At 38.2% G+C, this 17,747-nt stretch overlaps 3 protein-coding genes across 10 annotated transcripts in view; 1 reads left to right on the top strand and 2 right to left on the bottom strand.

Moving 5' to 3' along the window:
• The window catches only part of LOC121912876 (chromosomal protein D1-like), a 42,640-nt gene extending 35,246 nt beyond the window's left edge, over positions 1-7,394 (bottom strand). For 2 of the 7 annotated variants that reach the window (XM_042435396.1, XM_042435394.1), the window contains exons 1-3: positions 7,307-7,394; positions 6,604-6,678; positions 59-113 (exon numbers count right to left, since the gene is read on the bottom strand). The gene's annotated coding sequence lies outside the window, so the exon portion shown is untranslated. Of the gene's footprint in view, positions 1-58; positions 114-2,345; positions 2,364-3,365; positions 3,538-4,860; positions 4,879-6,251; positions 6,271-6,603; positions 6,679-6,876; positions 6,969-7,306 lie in introns of those variants that run through there. The other 5 variants (XM_042435397.1, XM_042435398.1, XM_042435400.1 and 2 more) reach the window with 5 other exon arrangements.
• Positions 7,007-15,449, top strand: LOC121912878 (40S ribosomal protein S19). 2 transcript variants are annotated; one of them, XR_006100168.1, is made up of 8 exons: positions 7,007-7,092; positions 7,331-7,401; positions 9,333-9,433; positions 10,398-10,581; positions 10,676-10,730; positions 11,838-12,030; positions 12,463-12,646; positions 15,365-15,449. XR_006100168.1 is itself a non-coding variant. In XM_042435403.1 (6 exons), the coding sequence occupies exons 2-6, from the start codon at positions 7,331-7,333 to the stop codon at positions 11,883-11,885; spliced, it is 459 nt and encodes a 152-aa protein (XP_042291337.1). In that variant the 5' UTR covers positions 7,007-7,092; the 3' UTR covers positions 11,886-12,448. The 2 variants fall into 2 exon arrangements, 1 of the variants encoding a protein (XP_042291337.1); XM_042435403.1 differs by lacking the exons at positions 12,463-12,646; positions 15,365-15,449 and having other exon boundaries at positions 11,838-12,448.
• LOC121913504 (trypsin-3-like) lies at positions 15,333-17,504 on the bottom strand. Its single transcript, XM_042436162.1, has 3 exons — positions 17,493-17,504; positions 17,130-17,323; positions 15,333-15,648 (listed from the first exon to the last, which is right to left on the bottom strand). The coding sequence occupies exons 1-3, from the start codon at positions 17,502-17,504 to the stop codon at positions 15,333-15,335; spliced, it is 522 nt and encodes a 173-aa protein (XP_042292096.1).
• Between the last annotated feature and the right edge of the window lie 243 nt (positions 17,505-17,747).

Below are 17,747 nucleotides of genomic sequence, written 5' to 3'. Positions count from 1 at the left end.
CGCTGCTTATTCTGGATTCTTTTTAAATAAAAGAAATGTACTGAAAATATATTCTTACCTGATAAAAAATCCTGTCTTCAATGAAAAAGCTGTGGTTGTCTCAAAGGCTGAATCTGAAAAACAGAAAAATATATACTACATTATTTGTTTTATCATTAGAAACATGATTTTTGTCTGTTAAGCTAGCCTGGATCCAGCCTTCTTCTTCACTTTAATTCACAGTACCTTTACTGTATATTCAACCTTGTGATTACTTCAATTAAATGAGTGAAAATGGTGATATACATATAACAATATCAGACAGTATACATATAAAATTGTTTCTATTGTTACTTTAAGATCTTTTTCAACCTAAATCCCCAAATGCAGCACTTCTGATTCTTCCAGTCGTTTCATTGTCCTATCCGTATTTCACACCAGGGCTGTTTGGCTCCGGTACGAGCACTAGTCGGTTTGTCAGTTTCCAGCTAGGGAAACACAAATTCAGCAGCACAAATTCAAACCTGCTATACACAATGGCAACTTGCATGGGAATTCCTGAGGTCTGTTCGATCCATTAATGTATGCTGCGGTTGAATGTCATCAATTATGAATGAGAAACACACGAGATTCACAGAAGAACTGGAGCTGGTGGAGAATCATGGGAATGGCGCTGGACTGTAGTGCCTTTAATATTTGTAACATATTGTGTGAAGATATAAGCAAGTTTTGGATAGACTAATCTTAAAAGGGTGTACACTTCTGATGCAAACCAATAATTAGATTCGAGTTTGAATTGAATCAGAGATGAGTGAAGTTAATTTAGGACATAAGAGTTAGTCTGTAGCTTAAATAGGATTAGATTAGTTTTGCCTAATTACACAGAAATGTACATAAAATTACTAAAGACACAAACAGCCTGCAGCAAACTGTTTCTGCTATAGGTGACGTTGTTCTACTTCCTCAGACTTTAGGTGTCAGGCACTCAAGTCCATATGTGTGGATACTGCAGTATCTTTAAGCAACCAGGGCCTCTTCCCCTTTAAGGGCCAGGTATTCAGGAGTGTGTTGACCCTGCCAGTGAGTTCATACCATAAGCAGACCCATATAGCTTCTCCTCCAGAGCCCCTGATCACGAGCCTGCTGAGCTGCCGCCTCAGTTATGTAAGATTACATAACACCAGGTCTGTCTGAGTAATATTTCATAACCTGGGGGTCCCACTACACTGGCATTACCATCAAATCCCCTCAGGAGTGGAATCAAATGTGCTAGGCAGGTTTGGTAGAGTAAAAGTCAAATTTGAAAACAAATAAGAGCAAGTTGAGAGCTCTGGGAGGGGAGGGGGGGGTGGGGTATTATCTCTCTTTAACCTTCTTGTGTCTTTAGCTGAAAATCCCAGACGATGGATTCCCGCAAAATTTTGACATCAAAGAATTTCCCCTTCATTTTCTTGAGAGCTACAGTGGAGGTCACAGAAAGGTCGAGCCCGCGACGCCACTAAACAAAAGCGTCCTCCCCCCTTGGCTTATCACAGAATGCAGTGATGCTGTCTGCCCATAAATGTCATATCATTGTGTATTATCAAATGACTGAATGTAAATGAATTCAGCACACATTTCGACACTGCACGTTATTAGAAAACTAGGCCAGTAACTGTTATCTAACGGCCTTGACTATACAATTAGGTTCTCTTTTTTAACCATATCTACAGTATGTATTTTTTTTTAAATGTCCTCAGAGGTGCCCCCTTTTTAATCAAAACTTTTTTTTGACAAGCGTGTCCTCGTATAACTTAAATAACCTCGCTCCATTCATAAAGAACAGATTTTAAACCCGGCAGATGCCAGAAACTAGCGCAAACAATCAAAAAGGTGTTTCAGGGCTTATCGTTTCAAGTAACACACACTTGTACACCAATAAAAATTGTCGACAGCAGAGGAAAACACACATATATATGCGCTCTCCTCGAAACGATACCAGTGAGCAATCTTGGATACAGATAACAAACTGTGGCGAGTGATAGAGAAAATGTGGGCAGAGATAACAGGAGGATATGTAAATAAAAAAACAGAGTAGGCATATATAAAACACAGGAGAAGGAAAAAAGGGAAAGGAAAGAGATGCCAGGAGATATCTGAGGCTGATACTGCGGGAGAAAAAGGTATATTCCACGGAGGTTAAAGCGGATAGACCACAAATGGACGATAGCAGACTTGTGTTATGTATCCTATGCCTCCGCCTGCTGCCCAGCGTTATTCCTACTGTACTTACAGTACAATAACGCATTATTATCCACTACTGTCGACATCACAGATATGCAACATTTACGCAATCATTTGTACAAAAGCCTCCATCTTTACAGTACCTGTAACTTCACCCCATCAAAAAAAAGTAATCTTGACCAAATGCGTAGGTTATAAAAACGAGAAAACTTGTTGAAACTGACTCCAGTTTGTTACTTAGCTTAGGCCCTGGAATAAATCCACCCTCATCTTTTGTTGATACCGAACCACATCTTGGACTGTAGGTTTTTGTCTTTACGGGCGGACCGACAGATAGATTGGGGATACCCGGATGAACGGATGGAAGATGGGATAGAAAAAGGGGGTTGAAGCATGGGAGGAGTAAAAAAAAAAAATGGAGAAGAAGAAGAAACCCTGCAGTACTTACAGCATTTTCACCTCTCTTTTTCACCTCATTTTAACGACTCGCCGTTCATTTCTGTGCGTTTTATAACTAACAACGTCGCACAATCATTCCTTGAATATGAAACGTGATTGTGCAAATCCACGCATGCGTAAGCAGGAGTGACCAGCCGCCACTGCCGGCTAACTCTAAATCACACACCCCAACATACTAACACACACACACACACACACACACACACATGCACAGACTCACAGATACACATGACTAATACAGACAGATACAGATACACACAAATGCACACACCCTGCCTCCTTCATGTGCTAGCCTCCCATGTATGGGCCCCCTAAAACTGGGTGCGCTCAGTGATCCCTTTCTAAAGCCCTCATCTAAATGTGAGCAGAGGTAATCCTTCAAGGAGAGGCAAAGAGAACAGAGATAACCCATGATAAAGAGGAGCCGAAGGAGAAAAGAGAGAAAGACAGTGAAAGAGAGAGAGAGAGAGAGAGAGAGGTGGAGCGCGAGATGGGATAGATGAACAGGATGGGGGGATTAGCAACCTAGGGAACACATTTTTCAAACAAGAAAAAAAAAAAAAAAGAGGAGAGTTGAAAAATCAAGTGGGCGATATGAAGGCAAGGCGGGGGAGAGGAGAATGCTTAAAAGAAGAAAAAAAAAAACGAAAGGGAGGATGCATGTATGGAAAAGCAAAAAGGACATGTACATACAGTATACTCACAGATGAATGAGAGGGTGGCCGGAGAAGTGATGAAAAATCATGTCAAAAAACAAAAATCAAAGGCGACCAGAGAGTGCGAGCGTGAGTTTGGAGAGAAGTCCAGTTTCTTGCGATTCTGGAGTTTTGTTTTTTCTCCTTTTTCCCGCGATTTTGCCAATTCCTATCCAGCCGTCCCTCCTTCCTAAGTCTATCCCCTACTGGTCCCCCTTCTTCTCTCTTCCCCCTCCCGTTTTTTCTTGCCAGTGCCGGTACTCTTTCTCCTACCTCTCTCTCTCTCTCTCTCTTTCTCTGTCTTTCTCGCTTTCTCCCGCAGACCATGCTCTCCATTTTCCCCTCATTCTTTTCCTCTGTCCCCTTCATCTGTCCATTCATCGGACACTCTTTTTCCTTTTCTTCACCCTCAGCTCCCACTTCAGAATACAGATTTTTTTTAAAAAAGGGTTTCTTAACAGGAGTTCAAATTGTTTAAAAAAAACTGCAGAAGAATAGGAAAAAAAACTGTTTACAGGAAAAGGACAAGAGGTTTGTGGCATGCAGTCTAACGCAGGGACAATCCACGGCCTGCGTTTTTCAGGGGCGCCACGCATAGTAGGGGTGAAGCGTCTGTGTGGTGTTGCCTCCGTATATGAGGGAATAACCAAAAGGCAAAGAATGGCAGCAAAAGAAAAAGAAGGTAAAAAACCGAGCTCGTTGCGGTCGGTCTCCAGTGAAAGTGGATAGTAAGCGCGCGTGAGGGGAAGGAGTGGGAAGGAGTCCGGGGTGTGTGCATGTGTGTATGTGAAGAGGTGGGAGGGGAGAGAAAGGAGAGCCAGAGAGAAAGAGAGAGAAAGAGAGAGAGAGAGAGAGAGAGAGACTGGGGAAATATCCAAGAGGGAGGGATAGAGGAGGAGTGTGTCGGTGGGGAGAGGAAAGAGGAGGGGGCAGGAATAGGAATACATTTTTTTTTTTTTTTTTTTTTTTTTTTTTACACTCACGGTATTCGAATTTTGTGCTTTTCATTTTTTCACCCCTTCAGTCCAAGGCTAATACCTTCTCTTTCTGTGAGGAGAAAATAGAGAGGAAGAAAGAAGAAGAGAAAGAGCTACTGTGTGCTTTGTCTCCCGCCCCTGCCGTTCCTTTTCCTGGTTTCCTTTCTGCTCCGTCTCTCCTCTATTCAGCCTATTTTCTGCACGTGCACTTGAACTCTAAATCCTGTCTGCTTTCCCCTCCCCTCTCTCTCCCTCTCTCTCTCTCTAACTGCGCATCTGTGTGTCTCTGCCTCTCTCTCTCTCTCTCGAAATAGTGCTAACAGGCAGGAGAGAGAGCGAGCGGGAGGGAAAAGGAGAGGGCGAGGGGGACAAAAAAGGGGAGAGAGATGTTGAGAGGGGGGGGAGGGGAAGAAGCTTAGACGGGCTGACAGAGAGAGCACAGGGCTGCTCTGTGTGTGTGTGTGTGTGTGTGTGTGTGTGTGTGCGTATGAACATGTCTGCACATTTGTAAACACACATTCATCTACCTTGGCTTTAGATGCAATGTTTCACACACTGGTGGTAATCCGCATATGATGTTAGCCGACATACAAGAAAAGAAATAAATGACTTTTTGGGGGCAAGGGGAAGAAATAATTAAAACTACAGGGATTCACTATATTTTCAGCATTTTATAATGTAAAACTACTACTGCTACTCATAACTAAACAAGTGAAAATTAAGCAATGCTTTGGAGACAAGTTACAATGTAAATAGTTCTGCAAGAAATTATTAGTTTAATTATTCTTTTAATTCATCATTCGGTCAAAAAAAATGTCAAAATTATGATAAAATCCCAGCACGTGTTACAAAATGCCTTTATATGCTTAACAATCAAAAACCAAATGGGATTCAAAATGGAGTTACAAAGCAGCAACTCCTCCCATTTGAGAAGCTGTAACTAGTTTGGTACTTTTACTTGATAAATGACAAATATAATGAATCAATTATCAAAGTTCTCACAAGTTGATTTTTTCTTGATTTACTAATCAATTAATCGGCTACCAATACTGTAATTGCATCAGCTCTCAAAGCATCTTCCTGTCCATTTTGTTTTACCTAGCATGCAGTTAAGATATACACACATTGGATTTGGCTCAGTTTATATTTTTAGATCATTTTTTAATGCTAAAAGAAATTTGCTCATCCATTCATCAGGACATTAACAGAAAATTAAAAATGTATTTCTGAAAATTAATCACTTCAGTCAGTTAATCTGGTTAAAATACTCAACATTTGTTGGTCACATCTTTAAAAATGCTTGTTTTCTGTTTTTCACATCGCTATTAAATATATACTTTGGGAGTCTATTTGCTATACATCAGAATTATTCATTCCTTGATCTCTTAAACTTGTAATTGACATTTGATATTATTTTTTACATTATATACTGCAAATGACTGATAATCTACAGACTAAACAACAGTAAAAAAAAAAAACCCAAACCATTAGTTGCAGCTCTTGTAGGATTTAACCTGCGTGGCATGTCAGACAGTTGCTTTAGTGCCTTTAAAGCAGAGTCACTAACATAGATACAGTAAACCTGAGAGGTTTTTATATTTACTGCTAGTGCACACATTTTGTGGTTGTGTTGAATTTCAATTTGGTTTAAAGGTTGCCAGCAGACTTTGTGACAGGTAAGCAGAGGATGTGGTATGAATGAAACTGTGTGATAATTCAAGCGTAATTGTTTTTTTACATTCCATTACTTAAACAGATGTGAAGACAGAGGAAAGGCAAGGAGGGTCACGGCAGGTTAAAATCTTTGTAGAAATGTTCTGAATACCTTGTCACCTTGGCTAGGAAGCTTTTTCTGTAGTCTCTCTTAATGCCAGGAATGAAAGCCTTTATTAATAAAATACTGATACTCGCTGCGTACTGCTTTGTCGTCCAAGGGCAGCAGTCACCTTGGCAAAACACAGGCCTGGACACCAGCCTGAATGTTAGATGGCATATTATAAGTGAGGTTACGTTGCCACTGCAGCAAACAGTCACCACATGATGATGAAAGAAAGCGATTACATTTTATGAAAAGTGTGATCTGAGTTCTATCATAATGTACATTCATCTCTGAATTTCTTTTAAGCTATAAATAAGCACATTTTTATAAACCCAGTGTGCAAATCTCTATTCTGCAAATCAAAGCAACATGTTGACTCAGACAGTTAATGCTGCCTGCCGGGTTAAAAAAAACAACAAAAAACAATAAACTACTAAAGGGTTAACGTTACCAAATCTCCACTGTTTGTCTTCTTTCTCCTCGTCTGCTGCTGACTGCACCACACTTCTTGAAAAGCCTTTTGAGTCTGATAAAACAGAGAAATGGGGCCAGAGATATGAAAAAAACTAACCACAACAACACTACCCTCTGGTGGGTTTCAGCGGGTATCGCTAACACTCAGCATCCAAAGTGAAAAAAAAAAAAAAATCACACTTTAAACATCAATTTGACACATATGTGAGGCATATAAACCGCATGGTTAATTAGAAAATAGGAATATTACCGTTAACGTTTGAGTCACTTTAGTTTAAGGGCTGAGTTAAGCAGGAATTTCAAGTTGGCGAGGTTAATTCAGGCTACAGTATCATCCTTCCCAAATGAGGGCAGTCTCCTTCCCTCCCTCCCTGCTCAGCATCCTTGCCTCTGCTGCTTCTCCGCATTAGCCACTGGGACCAAACAAACTCCATCCCAAAGCGCCTGGCTGCCGGCTTTTGCAAAGGTATATGACATGTAATATATTTATTATTACTGGATAATATAAGGGGCTGTGTGTACGGGTAACTGCCAGAGCCGTTACAACTCAACTGCTGTCAGTTAGTGTAGCTAGCTGGGTTGGTAGCTAACGTTAGCATAGAGTTCTAACGGCTGCGGCGCGCGGTGCATCTCTGGCTCTAATTAAAACCGCTTTAAATTGTGATTTTTTTTAAGCTCACCTTTGACTTCAACTCGCTTTTCAGATGCCTAGTGTCACGGTGAAAGATGTCAACCAGCAGGACTTTGTCAGGGCGCTGTCAGCTTTCCTCAAAAAGTAAGTTAGGCTTAAAAAAAAGAAAAGAAAAAAGAACAGCCTACATACTGCATGACTGGCTGATATCCACCTGTCAATCACACACCATGATGGCGCATGTAAATAACAGTGAGAAAATACAATGTATTTTTATTTAGTTGAAGCTGAAGGTCTTTATTTTCCTCATTTATAATAAGGTGAAGGGGAATTCCATGTTTTTAAGCAGACCTGAGAGACTTTAAAGCAGTGGTTCTCAAAGTGGGGTCCGTGAGGGGCCTCCTAGGGGTCACCAGCAAAAAGGGGAGTCATTTATTTTCATATATATGATTATATATTTCTATAATTCCATCTATAAGTAACACAGTGACATAATGTGTGACTATTTTGGTCATGGGTTTCATACACTTTCTGTAATAAAACATCTAAAAGCAAAAATTGTATTAGATGGAGTTTCGTGCTCTAGTTTGTCAGTTTAGGGGTCCTTGATGTGAAAAAGTTTGAGAACCACAGCTTTAACAATTCACAATATTTCAAGACTGTCTTAAAACAACAAGCAGACACCCAAATGAACAATGAAATGTTTTTTTTTTTTGCCATCATCATTTAGAGCTGCAATGATTAATCAATTAAAGGAGTAGCTGCCATCTGTTAAATTAATTACCAACTATTTTGATAATCCATTCATCATTTTGAATCATTAAAAAAAAAAAGTCAAAATTCACTGATTTGAGCTTCTCAAATGTGAATATTTTCTGGTTTCTTTAGTCCTTTATGACAGTAAACAGAATATCTTTGGGTTGTGGACTGTTGGACAAAAGGAAATTGGGAAACGGATTTGGCATTTTTCACCATTTTCTTACATTTTATAGAACAAGCAACTAATTGATTAATCGAGAAAATAATAGACAGATTAATTGGTAATGAAAATAAACTTTAGTTGCAGCCCTGTAAAGAGGATCCCATCATAATGCACTTACAATGTTAGTGATGGGAGACAAAATCCACAGTCTTCCTTTTGTGCAAAAATGTATTTAAAAGTTTATTTGAAGCTGATATGAAGCTTCAGCCACCCAAATGAGTCAAATCAAGTAGATATCTTTCAACGTTACAGTCTTTTTAGTGCCACACTAATACGGTAATGCCATATACAACTCAACAACATGATTGTCTTGAGTTCATGTTTTCACAATTAATGAATAAATAAGGCATTATGAAATAAATAATTTTATGAATACATACAAACAAATGTATTTTGTCTGAATGTTCACTCATACTGGCTCTGTTAACTTTGCGCCAAAATTGTGAAACAGTTGTTTGTGCAGTAAATTCATAATTTTACCACAGAAAGTTACAAGTTAGTTATAAGAGACTGTAAAAATGACCATAATGTTCAAGAAGGTCACTGAATTCAACATGTAGATATGGAAACCCAAAATTAAATCAATGAACAAACAAGATATTATGAAATAAATAATTGTAAAATTAAATACAAACAAATGTATCTATTCTTTAACAGAGAGTCACATTGAGAAGAACGGCATTTTTACATAAAAACAGACTTTGGAAAAAGGGCACATTTATTTTTATTTTATTACTAATTATGAAATAAAAACTGCTGACTGGAATGAAATAAAAAAAATGACCTGCAAAAACATTGATATTGTGTATTTAAGGATAATCAGCATATATTGGATTATTTCACAATTTCATGGTCATTATTTACATTGTCTGTACTTACTCATATGAGGACGCCTCTTCATGTATTGTCACATGTTGGTTTCAACCATTTCAACAGACATCGGCACTCAAACTGCCTTATTTAAATACATTAAGAAATACATATTACGTAACACATATGTTTTGAATAAATCCAATTTCCCCGTGCCATATGTTGTTTTAGGAAACAGTCTAGTCAGTTGATTCATCACATCAACTGATAATTGATTTTTCAGGTCTGGCAAACTGAAAGTCCCAGAATGGGTTGACACCGTGAAGCTTGCCAGGCACAAGGAGCTGGCTCCCTGCGACGACAACTGGTTTTACACCAGAGCAGGTGGGTCATACTGGAAATGTTTCCCATATTATTGAAACAATAATTAATCTATTACAGTCGGCAGAACATAAATTTACAACAATTTTAACAGTTGATAAATCACTAAAAATAATTAAGCAAATGATAAACATGTTAGATTCTGGCTTCTCTAATGTAAGGATTTGCATATTTTTTACTCTCTCAAACTGTTTCCCTTCAGTTTTCTTTTTTACTTTAACTGGTGCTCAGATAAAATAAGCAACTGGAGGACAACATCTTGGACATCTGTCCTTATTTTTTTTTTTACTTTTTTCCCCCTAAACAATTAGTTGATTAATCAAAACAAATATTTATTCAAATAGTCAGCAATTAAAATAATTGCTACCACCCCAGCTTAGTGAAATGAAACATTTTATCATTTCCTTCATGCCAAAACTATATTGTGTTAGTGCACTACAAGTGGGTATCCCGAACATTTCTGTGTCAAAGACCCCCATTTTGATGACAATTAGACTGGACCACTTTTTTAAAATTTGGTCCCAAAAATCCCAGGTGAGGATTTTGTTGTTACATGTGATTTTATACTAAATTGCACAAATGAAAATATGAGTGAAACACATTTTCCTGGAGACCCTTGTATTATCTCAAGGACTCCTGGTGCTCTCTGGACCTTATTTTAACAAGCAGTGTGATATACGATCATACACAAACAGTTGTGTAATCTCTATGAGGTTTTCCCAACCTGCCATAACATATACAATGGACGCATTTGCACGCAGTCCTCTCAGCTGCTGTATGTTATCTACTCAGGCATGGAAACCACACAATAGTATAAGAGGCTGTGGCGGGTGGCGAGGGGTTGTCAAACATTTGATAAGTTGGAATGTGTGATTTCATGTCTGTTGGGTGAGCAAGTCAAGAACATTTCTGATGTTTGATTAAAGGACATATTGCAACATATATACTATTTGTACGTCTCCACCAGCGTCCACAGCCCGTCACCTGTACCTGCGAGGAGGGGTGGGCGTTGGCTCTATGATCAAGATCTACGGAGGCCGTCAGAGGAATGGCGTTTGCCCGGCCCACTTCAGCGTTGGGTCTAGGAATGTGGCAAGAAAGGTCCTCCAAGCTCTGGAGGGCCTCAAGATGGTGGAGAAGGACCCCAATGGGTATGAGGGAGAGGGAGGGGGGATGCTGATATTGAGACTGTGTTGCCCTGATTTGAATAAGTAATCAATGTTTTATGTTTTAATGTACTTACAGCGGACGCAGACTTACCCCTCAGGGCCAGAGAGACCTGGATAGGATTGCTGGTCAGGTGGGTTATTGATACCATTAGCTACAGTGCATATGTGTTAGCTGATATTAATATTAAACTGATCCTCATAGCCATAAGTGATATTGATGGGATAACGTAGTGCTGCAGGATTCATAAAGTCAGTGAAATGACTCAGCAATTTCTGTTATGCAGCAATATCTATCTCAGGTTTGCTAACTTCAGCCACTGTAAGCTAAATGAACTAAAAATGTCTGTCAGTAAGTTATTGGTCATGCCAGACTATTTAAGGCGACTATTCCAGAGTGTATTGAACTGGGCATGGATGTGTTTTATTGCTTATGACTACAACCTTTTATTTCTAAAAACATGAGTGTGTTATTTCATCTTTCAAAATTTATATAGTGTCACTTTTAAGAGGAACTTAACACCCTGTTTTAGCTTTAAAGACGCTTCCTCCCATATTCAAGAAGTGCTTTATGGGCATGAGTACAAAGCAATAGGTCGCAGATGCTTTTTAGTCTGGAGGACAACATTACTTGATTGAAAAAGACAAAGAGCTAGCAGTGCAGTGACATTACATTACAGACTGTAAATAGACTTAACCAAACAGACTTTTTCCATTTTTTTTAATGAAATGACATATTTTAAATAAAAAGGAAAGTATGCACACATTGATTAGAAGAGTGATTTGCAGCTCCCTCTCTAACCTCTGTTCTGACACTGTTTTTTTATATCCTCTACCTTATCAAATGTTTACATAAAGAGGGATGACAAATATATGTATATATTAAAAAACTAAAATTAAATTAGTTAATAAATGTAGATGCTTGCATGCTGGCATTTTCCTGGCATGGTTTGGTCCTATTTATCTCCTGCAAATCAGTACACAGTTATTCTGAGTCATTTTATTTAATGATGAATCAATTTCAAATCATCAAAATGCATCAAAGTTTCACTGAATGGTTTGATCCATCTCGTGTCAGTTATTACCATAAAGACAATGATTAAAACTAAATCTATACTGTAATATTTGCACTTACTGTATTTTCCCTAAATTCTCTGAGTCTGACTGCTTCCCTGTTTCCCATTACTGTACGACTTTAACCTCTGTTTTCTCCGTCTCTGTCTCTCTATCTCTGTGTTTAGGTTGCCTCAGCAAACAAGAAACAGCGAAGTTTACAAAGCGCCATCTGAGGAATGCATGCAAAGAATCCAGACAAGTCAAATGCAGTTATGCCTTACTGCTTATTTACTCGAGTTTGCTTGTCTCCCATATCACTCCAGTGCCCACAGTAACCCCAGTGCAAAGGGCATTTCATAGAGATGCATGTGTACAACAGTAAGTACAAATTCAATACTATACATAGATGTTTTGCCATTTTAGATTTGCCTTTTGCTTGTAATTCGTCATGAATTTCAAGACAGCAGTGGCCTTAAGATGGGAAAAACACTGAGTGATACACCAGACACAGAAACACTAAGCAGTAATATCAATTAACAGCATGTTAATATTGTTTTGCCAACAACTGTGAACCTTAATACAGAAAAAAATGCATTTGGATGCTTAAGTATGATTTTATTCATTTATCCAACTGTTTGTTGCTTGCAGATTATTGCATAGAGATGTTATTTATGAGATGTATATGAGTGATGAACAATAATACAAAGGTTGTCCCAAATAAACTGAGTGTCCGAGTATGGTGGCGTAATGTCTGCTTGCACTTGGATGTATGTGTGACAGCTGTGTGTGTGTGTGTGTGTGTGTGTTTAGTTGTTGCGCATGACAGCACTGATCCAGCTGTTGTAGCGGCACACTCGGGCATAGACGCTGGGGTGTCCTTTCATGGCGCAGTCATAACCCCAGGACACCACTCCCTGCAGCTGACCATTACACACCAGAGGACCACCAGAGTCTCCCTGCACACACAGACAGAGGAGGAACAACAGTGGTCAGAGTCGGTATATTTTACATTTTATGATCACAGTGAGACAGTCACTCAAAATATAAATATAGATTCATGTATTCCCCCTACAGAACAAATTATCTGATTAGATTTTGGAGCTCCTTCCTCCAAATTTTTATATTAATGAGGGAAAAAAGATCTTAGCATTAGCTTGTTAATAGGCTTTATCACAGCAAACATTTGACTTGTAACGGTGGGAAAAGCTCTGTTTTATTCAAGTCTCCCAGTAAGATATGTAAGTTTGACAATGAGTCAGCATGAACAATACCAAGAACCCTCGAAGTGAAGCAGCTAAATGGACCTCAGCCATCAATAATTGTATTATTTACATCTGTGCTTTCTCTATTCTAACATGTTAAAATGTGAAAAACGCCTACGCACAAAAATAGGAGGGGTTTATATAGATAAAATGTTTATTTCATGATGTACCACAATATTAATGTATTATTTTATATTACATTTTTTGGGGGGGGAAAAATGAGAAACCTTTTATAGATAAAATTACTAGATAGATTTTTGTTTAATCCAGTGAATTAAATATCATACCTTCATCCTGTAGGTGCACATAGATTTACAATCTCAAATCTAAAACTGCCATAAAGCATAAAGTCGTGCTCGTGGATTTGCAACATTGCCCAAAATGACTTCTTGATACACCCAAAGATATTAAAGTGATGGCTACCATCAGCTGTAAATAGTGAGGCAAAATCTCTGAAGGTTGACAAATTTTCAGCGTTTTGTGAGTAGAATTGGGTGGTATATCCTTCTCAAAAATATGATCATACCAAAACCACCTATGTGGCATTATAAAACCACTATTTAGACAAATATTTTCTATACAGGTAGTTTACTTAGTGATCACATGAGCATAGCATGCTTATAATTAATATATCATGGCATTCTTAGGTGATTATTGATTAATCAGTTTATTCTTAGTTTGTTACTAAGAGAAATAAAATTATTACTATTTTATATCGATGTATGATTTGCTCTTTTAGCACTCTCCCAGTTTTAGTTTTACCAGACTTCTTTTTCTAACCTGTATAGACTAAATTTCAATCAAGTGAGGTGTAAAGCAGAAAACCATGTTCAGAGGGCGTTTAAGAAGCAAGTATACTTGATGTTTGCTGGATATCACTGAGTCAGACAGTCTGTATACTGCTGGGACAAGATGCACACTCATGCACCACCTGACTCCCTGTGTATTCACAGTGGTTCAGTCCAACTCACTTGGCAGCTGCTGGCTCCTCCGTGCATGAATCCGGAGCAAACCATGTTGTCGGTGAAGAGGTGGGGGTAGGCGTTCCTGCAGATTCTGTCGTCGATGATGGGCTGCCTCAGACACTGCAGCCTGTCGGGGTAGTTGTCTGAGGAGCAAGGAGGAAACAGTATAACATTGAACTTAAATACATGCTGTGTTCAGCTGATGAGCATCAGTGTTAAATGAGTAATGTAGTGATGAGTTGATTAATGGATTATTAGTCCATTGACGGTTAATAAATTAATAGTTTAAGTTATTTATCAAGCAAAATTGCAAATGTTTACACATTCCAGTTTCTCCAATGTAAGAATTTGCTGTTTTTCTCTGTTTTTATGTCACTATAAATTGAATACAGTTGGGTTTTGGACTATTGGTCAAACGAAACAAGCAATATAAGGATGTCACATGGGGTCCTTGAAAGTTATGAGGGGCTTTTTTTTTAAACAATTTTCTGGTATTTTATGGATTAACAATTAAATGATTAATCTATAAAATAACATATTAATCAATAATACAATAAATCTCTTGCTACTCTGAAATAATCTAAGCAATCTGGAGCTGCAAATCCATATGGTGCGTGCTTGAAATATACTATATACAATAAAAAAACTTAAACTTTTTTCATCAGTAGATATAACGCTTCTTAAAAGCTTCTAAGGAACTTAAGTTGTTTACATGAAGTTTAGAGCTTTGGATGCTGATATACGCTGTTGTTTCCTGACACCAAACTGCTCCTGATGATGGTTTTGAAGTAAAACTGAAAGCTTGAGACAAGAACAATACCATCCTTTCTTGGAGTATTTGTTAAATATCAGTGGATCTCTTGTCTTGTATAAAATAAAAACTGCATTTCTCATGTGTCGAGTGTGTACTTGTTTTAAGGGAATTTTGTATACTTTATGTTTTGTATGTTTAATGTATTTTGACATTTCAATTCACACACTATAAAGACTCTAATACTTGTTGCGACTATGCCTGAGTCTGAAAGAAGAGCTAAACATGTTCTGCAGTTTGCTTGTTGTGTAAATGACTAAATATTTAATTGTTGGTAGACCAAGGCAGAAGAGGTCATGCTGACCGTCTGGATCTTGATCCCTCTTTTGGTCTCATGCAATACATGTAATTAGACTTATCTTAAAGAATAGGTTCATAATTTTTCAAGTGTGTCTTAAAACAACAGTCAGTTGCTCATATGAACACTGAAAGAGGTAGTAATAATTCCTCCTGTGCATACTGGCTGTTAAAGGATCCCTTTCAAATGAATGAATGAATGAATTATGCATGAAAAATACATAAAATCATAGAAAATATGCCCAAGACTCATTCACATCCACAGTGTGGGGTTAGGCTGTTCAGGGTTCCACCAAATGAAGCTAGATTTCTTTTTTCAGTAAAGTTGTAGAAAATTTGAGACCATTATAACTCTCTCCTCTCTTTCTTCCTCTCAGCTTTCGGGCTCAACTTACTGCCGTTGGCGGACGTGTTGCCCCATCCGGACACCAGGCAGTTCTCGTCGGCCATGGGGCAGCGAGAGGGCAGGGACACAGTCTGGACGTAGCTGTTGAGGGCGGCGGGGCGGCTCAGCTTGATCAGCATGATGTCGTTGTCCAGGTTGTAGCTGTTGTACTGCGGGTGCTTGATCAGCTTGGCAGAGTCAATCCACTGCTCGGTGCCTTCATTCACAGCGATGTTGTGCTCACCAAGACGGACCTGGATACGACTGGTCATGGTAAGAAAGTTAATTTAAAAAGTCTGCTTTCTTAAAAATGTTGAATTCAACTATCTGTTTGTATGATATGATGATATGATATTTCTACAAAATTATCATATTTATTTAAAGTAAGCCTGTAACATGTGGCCACAAGTGAGAAGATTTAAGCAATCTGGTAGTCGACATCAGCAAACATTTACCTGTAAGTTTATTAAATTTATCAAGGGTGTGTTTTATTTATTGTGAATATTTTTTTTATTTGTAACAGAAAGGTTGTGTCATTTCTGGAGCTGCAACGATTAATTGATTAGTTGAACAACAGAAAAATTAATCAACAACTATTTTGATAATCGATTAATAACTTTGAGTAATTTTTTAAAGAATAAATGCAAAAATTCTCTCCCTTCAGATTCTTAAATGTGAACATTTTCTGTTTTTTTAGTCTTAGTTGATAGTAGAATGTTTGTGTTCTGGATAAAAACAAGACATTTGAGGACGTCTTGGGCTTTGGGAAACAACTGTAATCGACATTTTTCACCATTTTCTGGCATTTTATAGAACAATCTCCAGATTAATCGATAATGAAAATAATTAGTGGCAGCCCTTGTTGGGTACTATTGAGAGATAAGTGGCCAAAAGCAGCAGTTTAGGGATTTTAAGCTGCCTTTTCTGTTTTAGTTTAATTTCTCAAATTCTAAAAATGTATGTTTACACTCATGTTTCAGTCAGTTATTCAGCAACCAGCAGTTGGTTTCAGTTAAATATTCTGTTGCTACCATAGTAGAAACCACAACAGTCCCCCTATAGCAGTTGCACGACATGTTACACTGACAAACATTATCGACTCCAAAAATGTCCTTGTTGCCCTCTTATAATTACAGCTATTTTGTGATTGTTTTTGTGACTTGTAATTTAGTTTTTAAATTATACTAGTCGTCTGAGGCTAATGTGTTGCTACCACTGTGAATTTACTGCAAATTTATTCATTTAACCTTCTTGCTTATACTCTAGAGGACTCTGTGTGTTTACTAGATTAATTACTGTGTTGTACTTTCTATGGGGACCAAATGGTGGCCTCTCATTGGTGATACTTTTTTCTCCGTACTTTTTTGAATCTACAGTAGTGTCCTTTCTGTGTGAAGTCATTTTAACATTACCTTTGGTCTAACTTGTTTATGGTATCTCACCATTTTCTGAATGCAATCACCTCAGTTGAATTTTTTGTTATATCCAAGACTGTTTCCTCTGTTTCACAACTGCTTCCAGTAAAGACTTAAAGGCCAACTACTTCAACCTTTATTGGAAATCTGTTTATCTTGTTGCATAGCTGTACTCCTACACACATAGTGAGGCCAGAGGGCCAAAATATATGTATATATATATATATATATATATATATATATAATTCCAATCCCAACACAATTTGCAGAGGATATGAAGGTGGCTGTAATGAGAGGTTTGACTATAAAGCAGCCATTCAAAATGTTCCTTCCTGTACTTACGACTTATAGCAGTGAGCGGCAGACACCACCCACAGGCTGGAGATGAGGGAGCCTCCGCAGAAGTGGTAGCCAGCGTTCAGAGACACCTGGTAGGGAACAGAGTGCCTGGGACACTCATACCCTCCGACAATCTTATCATCCTTGGCTGCAGCAACTGCAACAGTATATAAGGGATGGTATGTAATATGGAAAACCTAGAAATACTTCATCTTTGCCTTGGAGGAAAATATACACACAATATGTAAGTGGCTGTAGCAGCTGATATGTTTTTAAAACTGTATGGTTATGGTCGAATTAAAATTACTATATATGACAAGATTTGGTTTATCTCTTACATGCTGCTCCAAGCAAAGCCAGGAATACCAGAGCCTTCATGATGATGCTCATCTGAATGTCAGAGAAAACCCAGACTGTAACTCCTTATATATATCCATCCTGCCCTTTACGTTCCAGAGTTTCTCAAGGTCAGTAAGATAAAAGGTGATACTCTGTTCTGGGAAAGAGCCACATGGCTGAAGGCAACAGCATGACCTTGAGTGGTATAGAAAATAAAGGGATAAAACGCCCCAGGACACTCCTGATTGAACACTGTTCCTGATTTGACTGTTATGCAATCGG

The sequence above is a fragment of the Thunnus maccoyii genome, chromosome 15 (assembly GCF_910596095.1).
Source record: "Thunnus maccoyii chromosome 15, fThuMac1.1, whole genome shotgun sequence".
Taxonomy (NCBI): domain Eukaryota; kingdom Metazoa; phylum Chordata; class Actinopteri; order Scombriformes; family Scombridae; genus Thunnus; species Thunnus maccoyii.
This window is presented reverse-complemented; position numbering and strand designations above follow the sequence as displayed.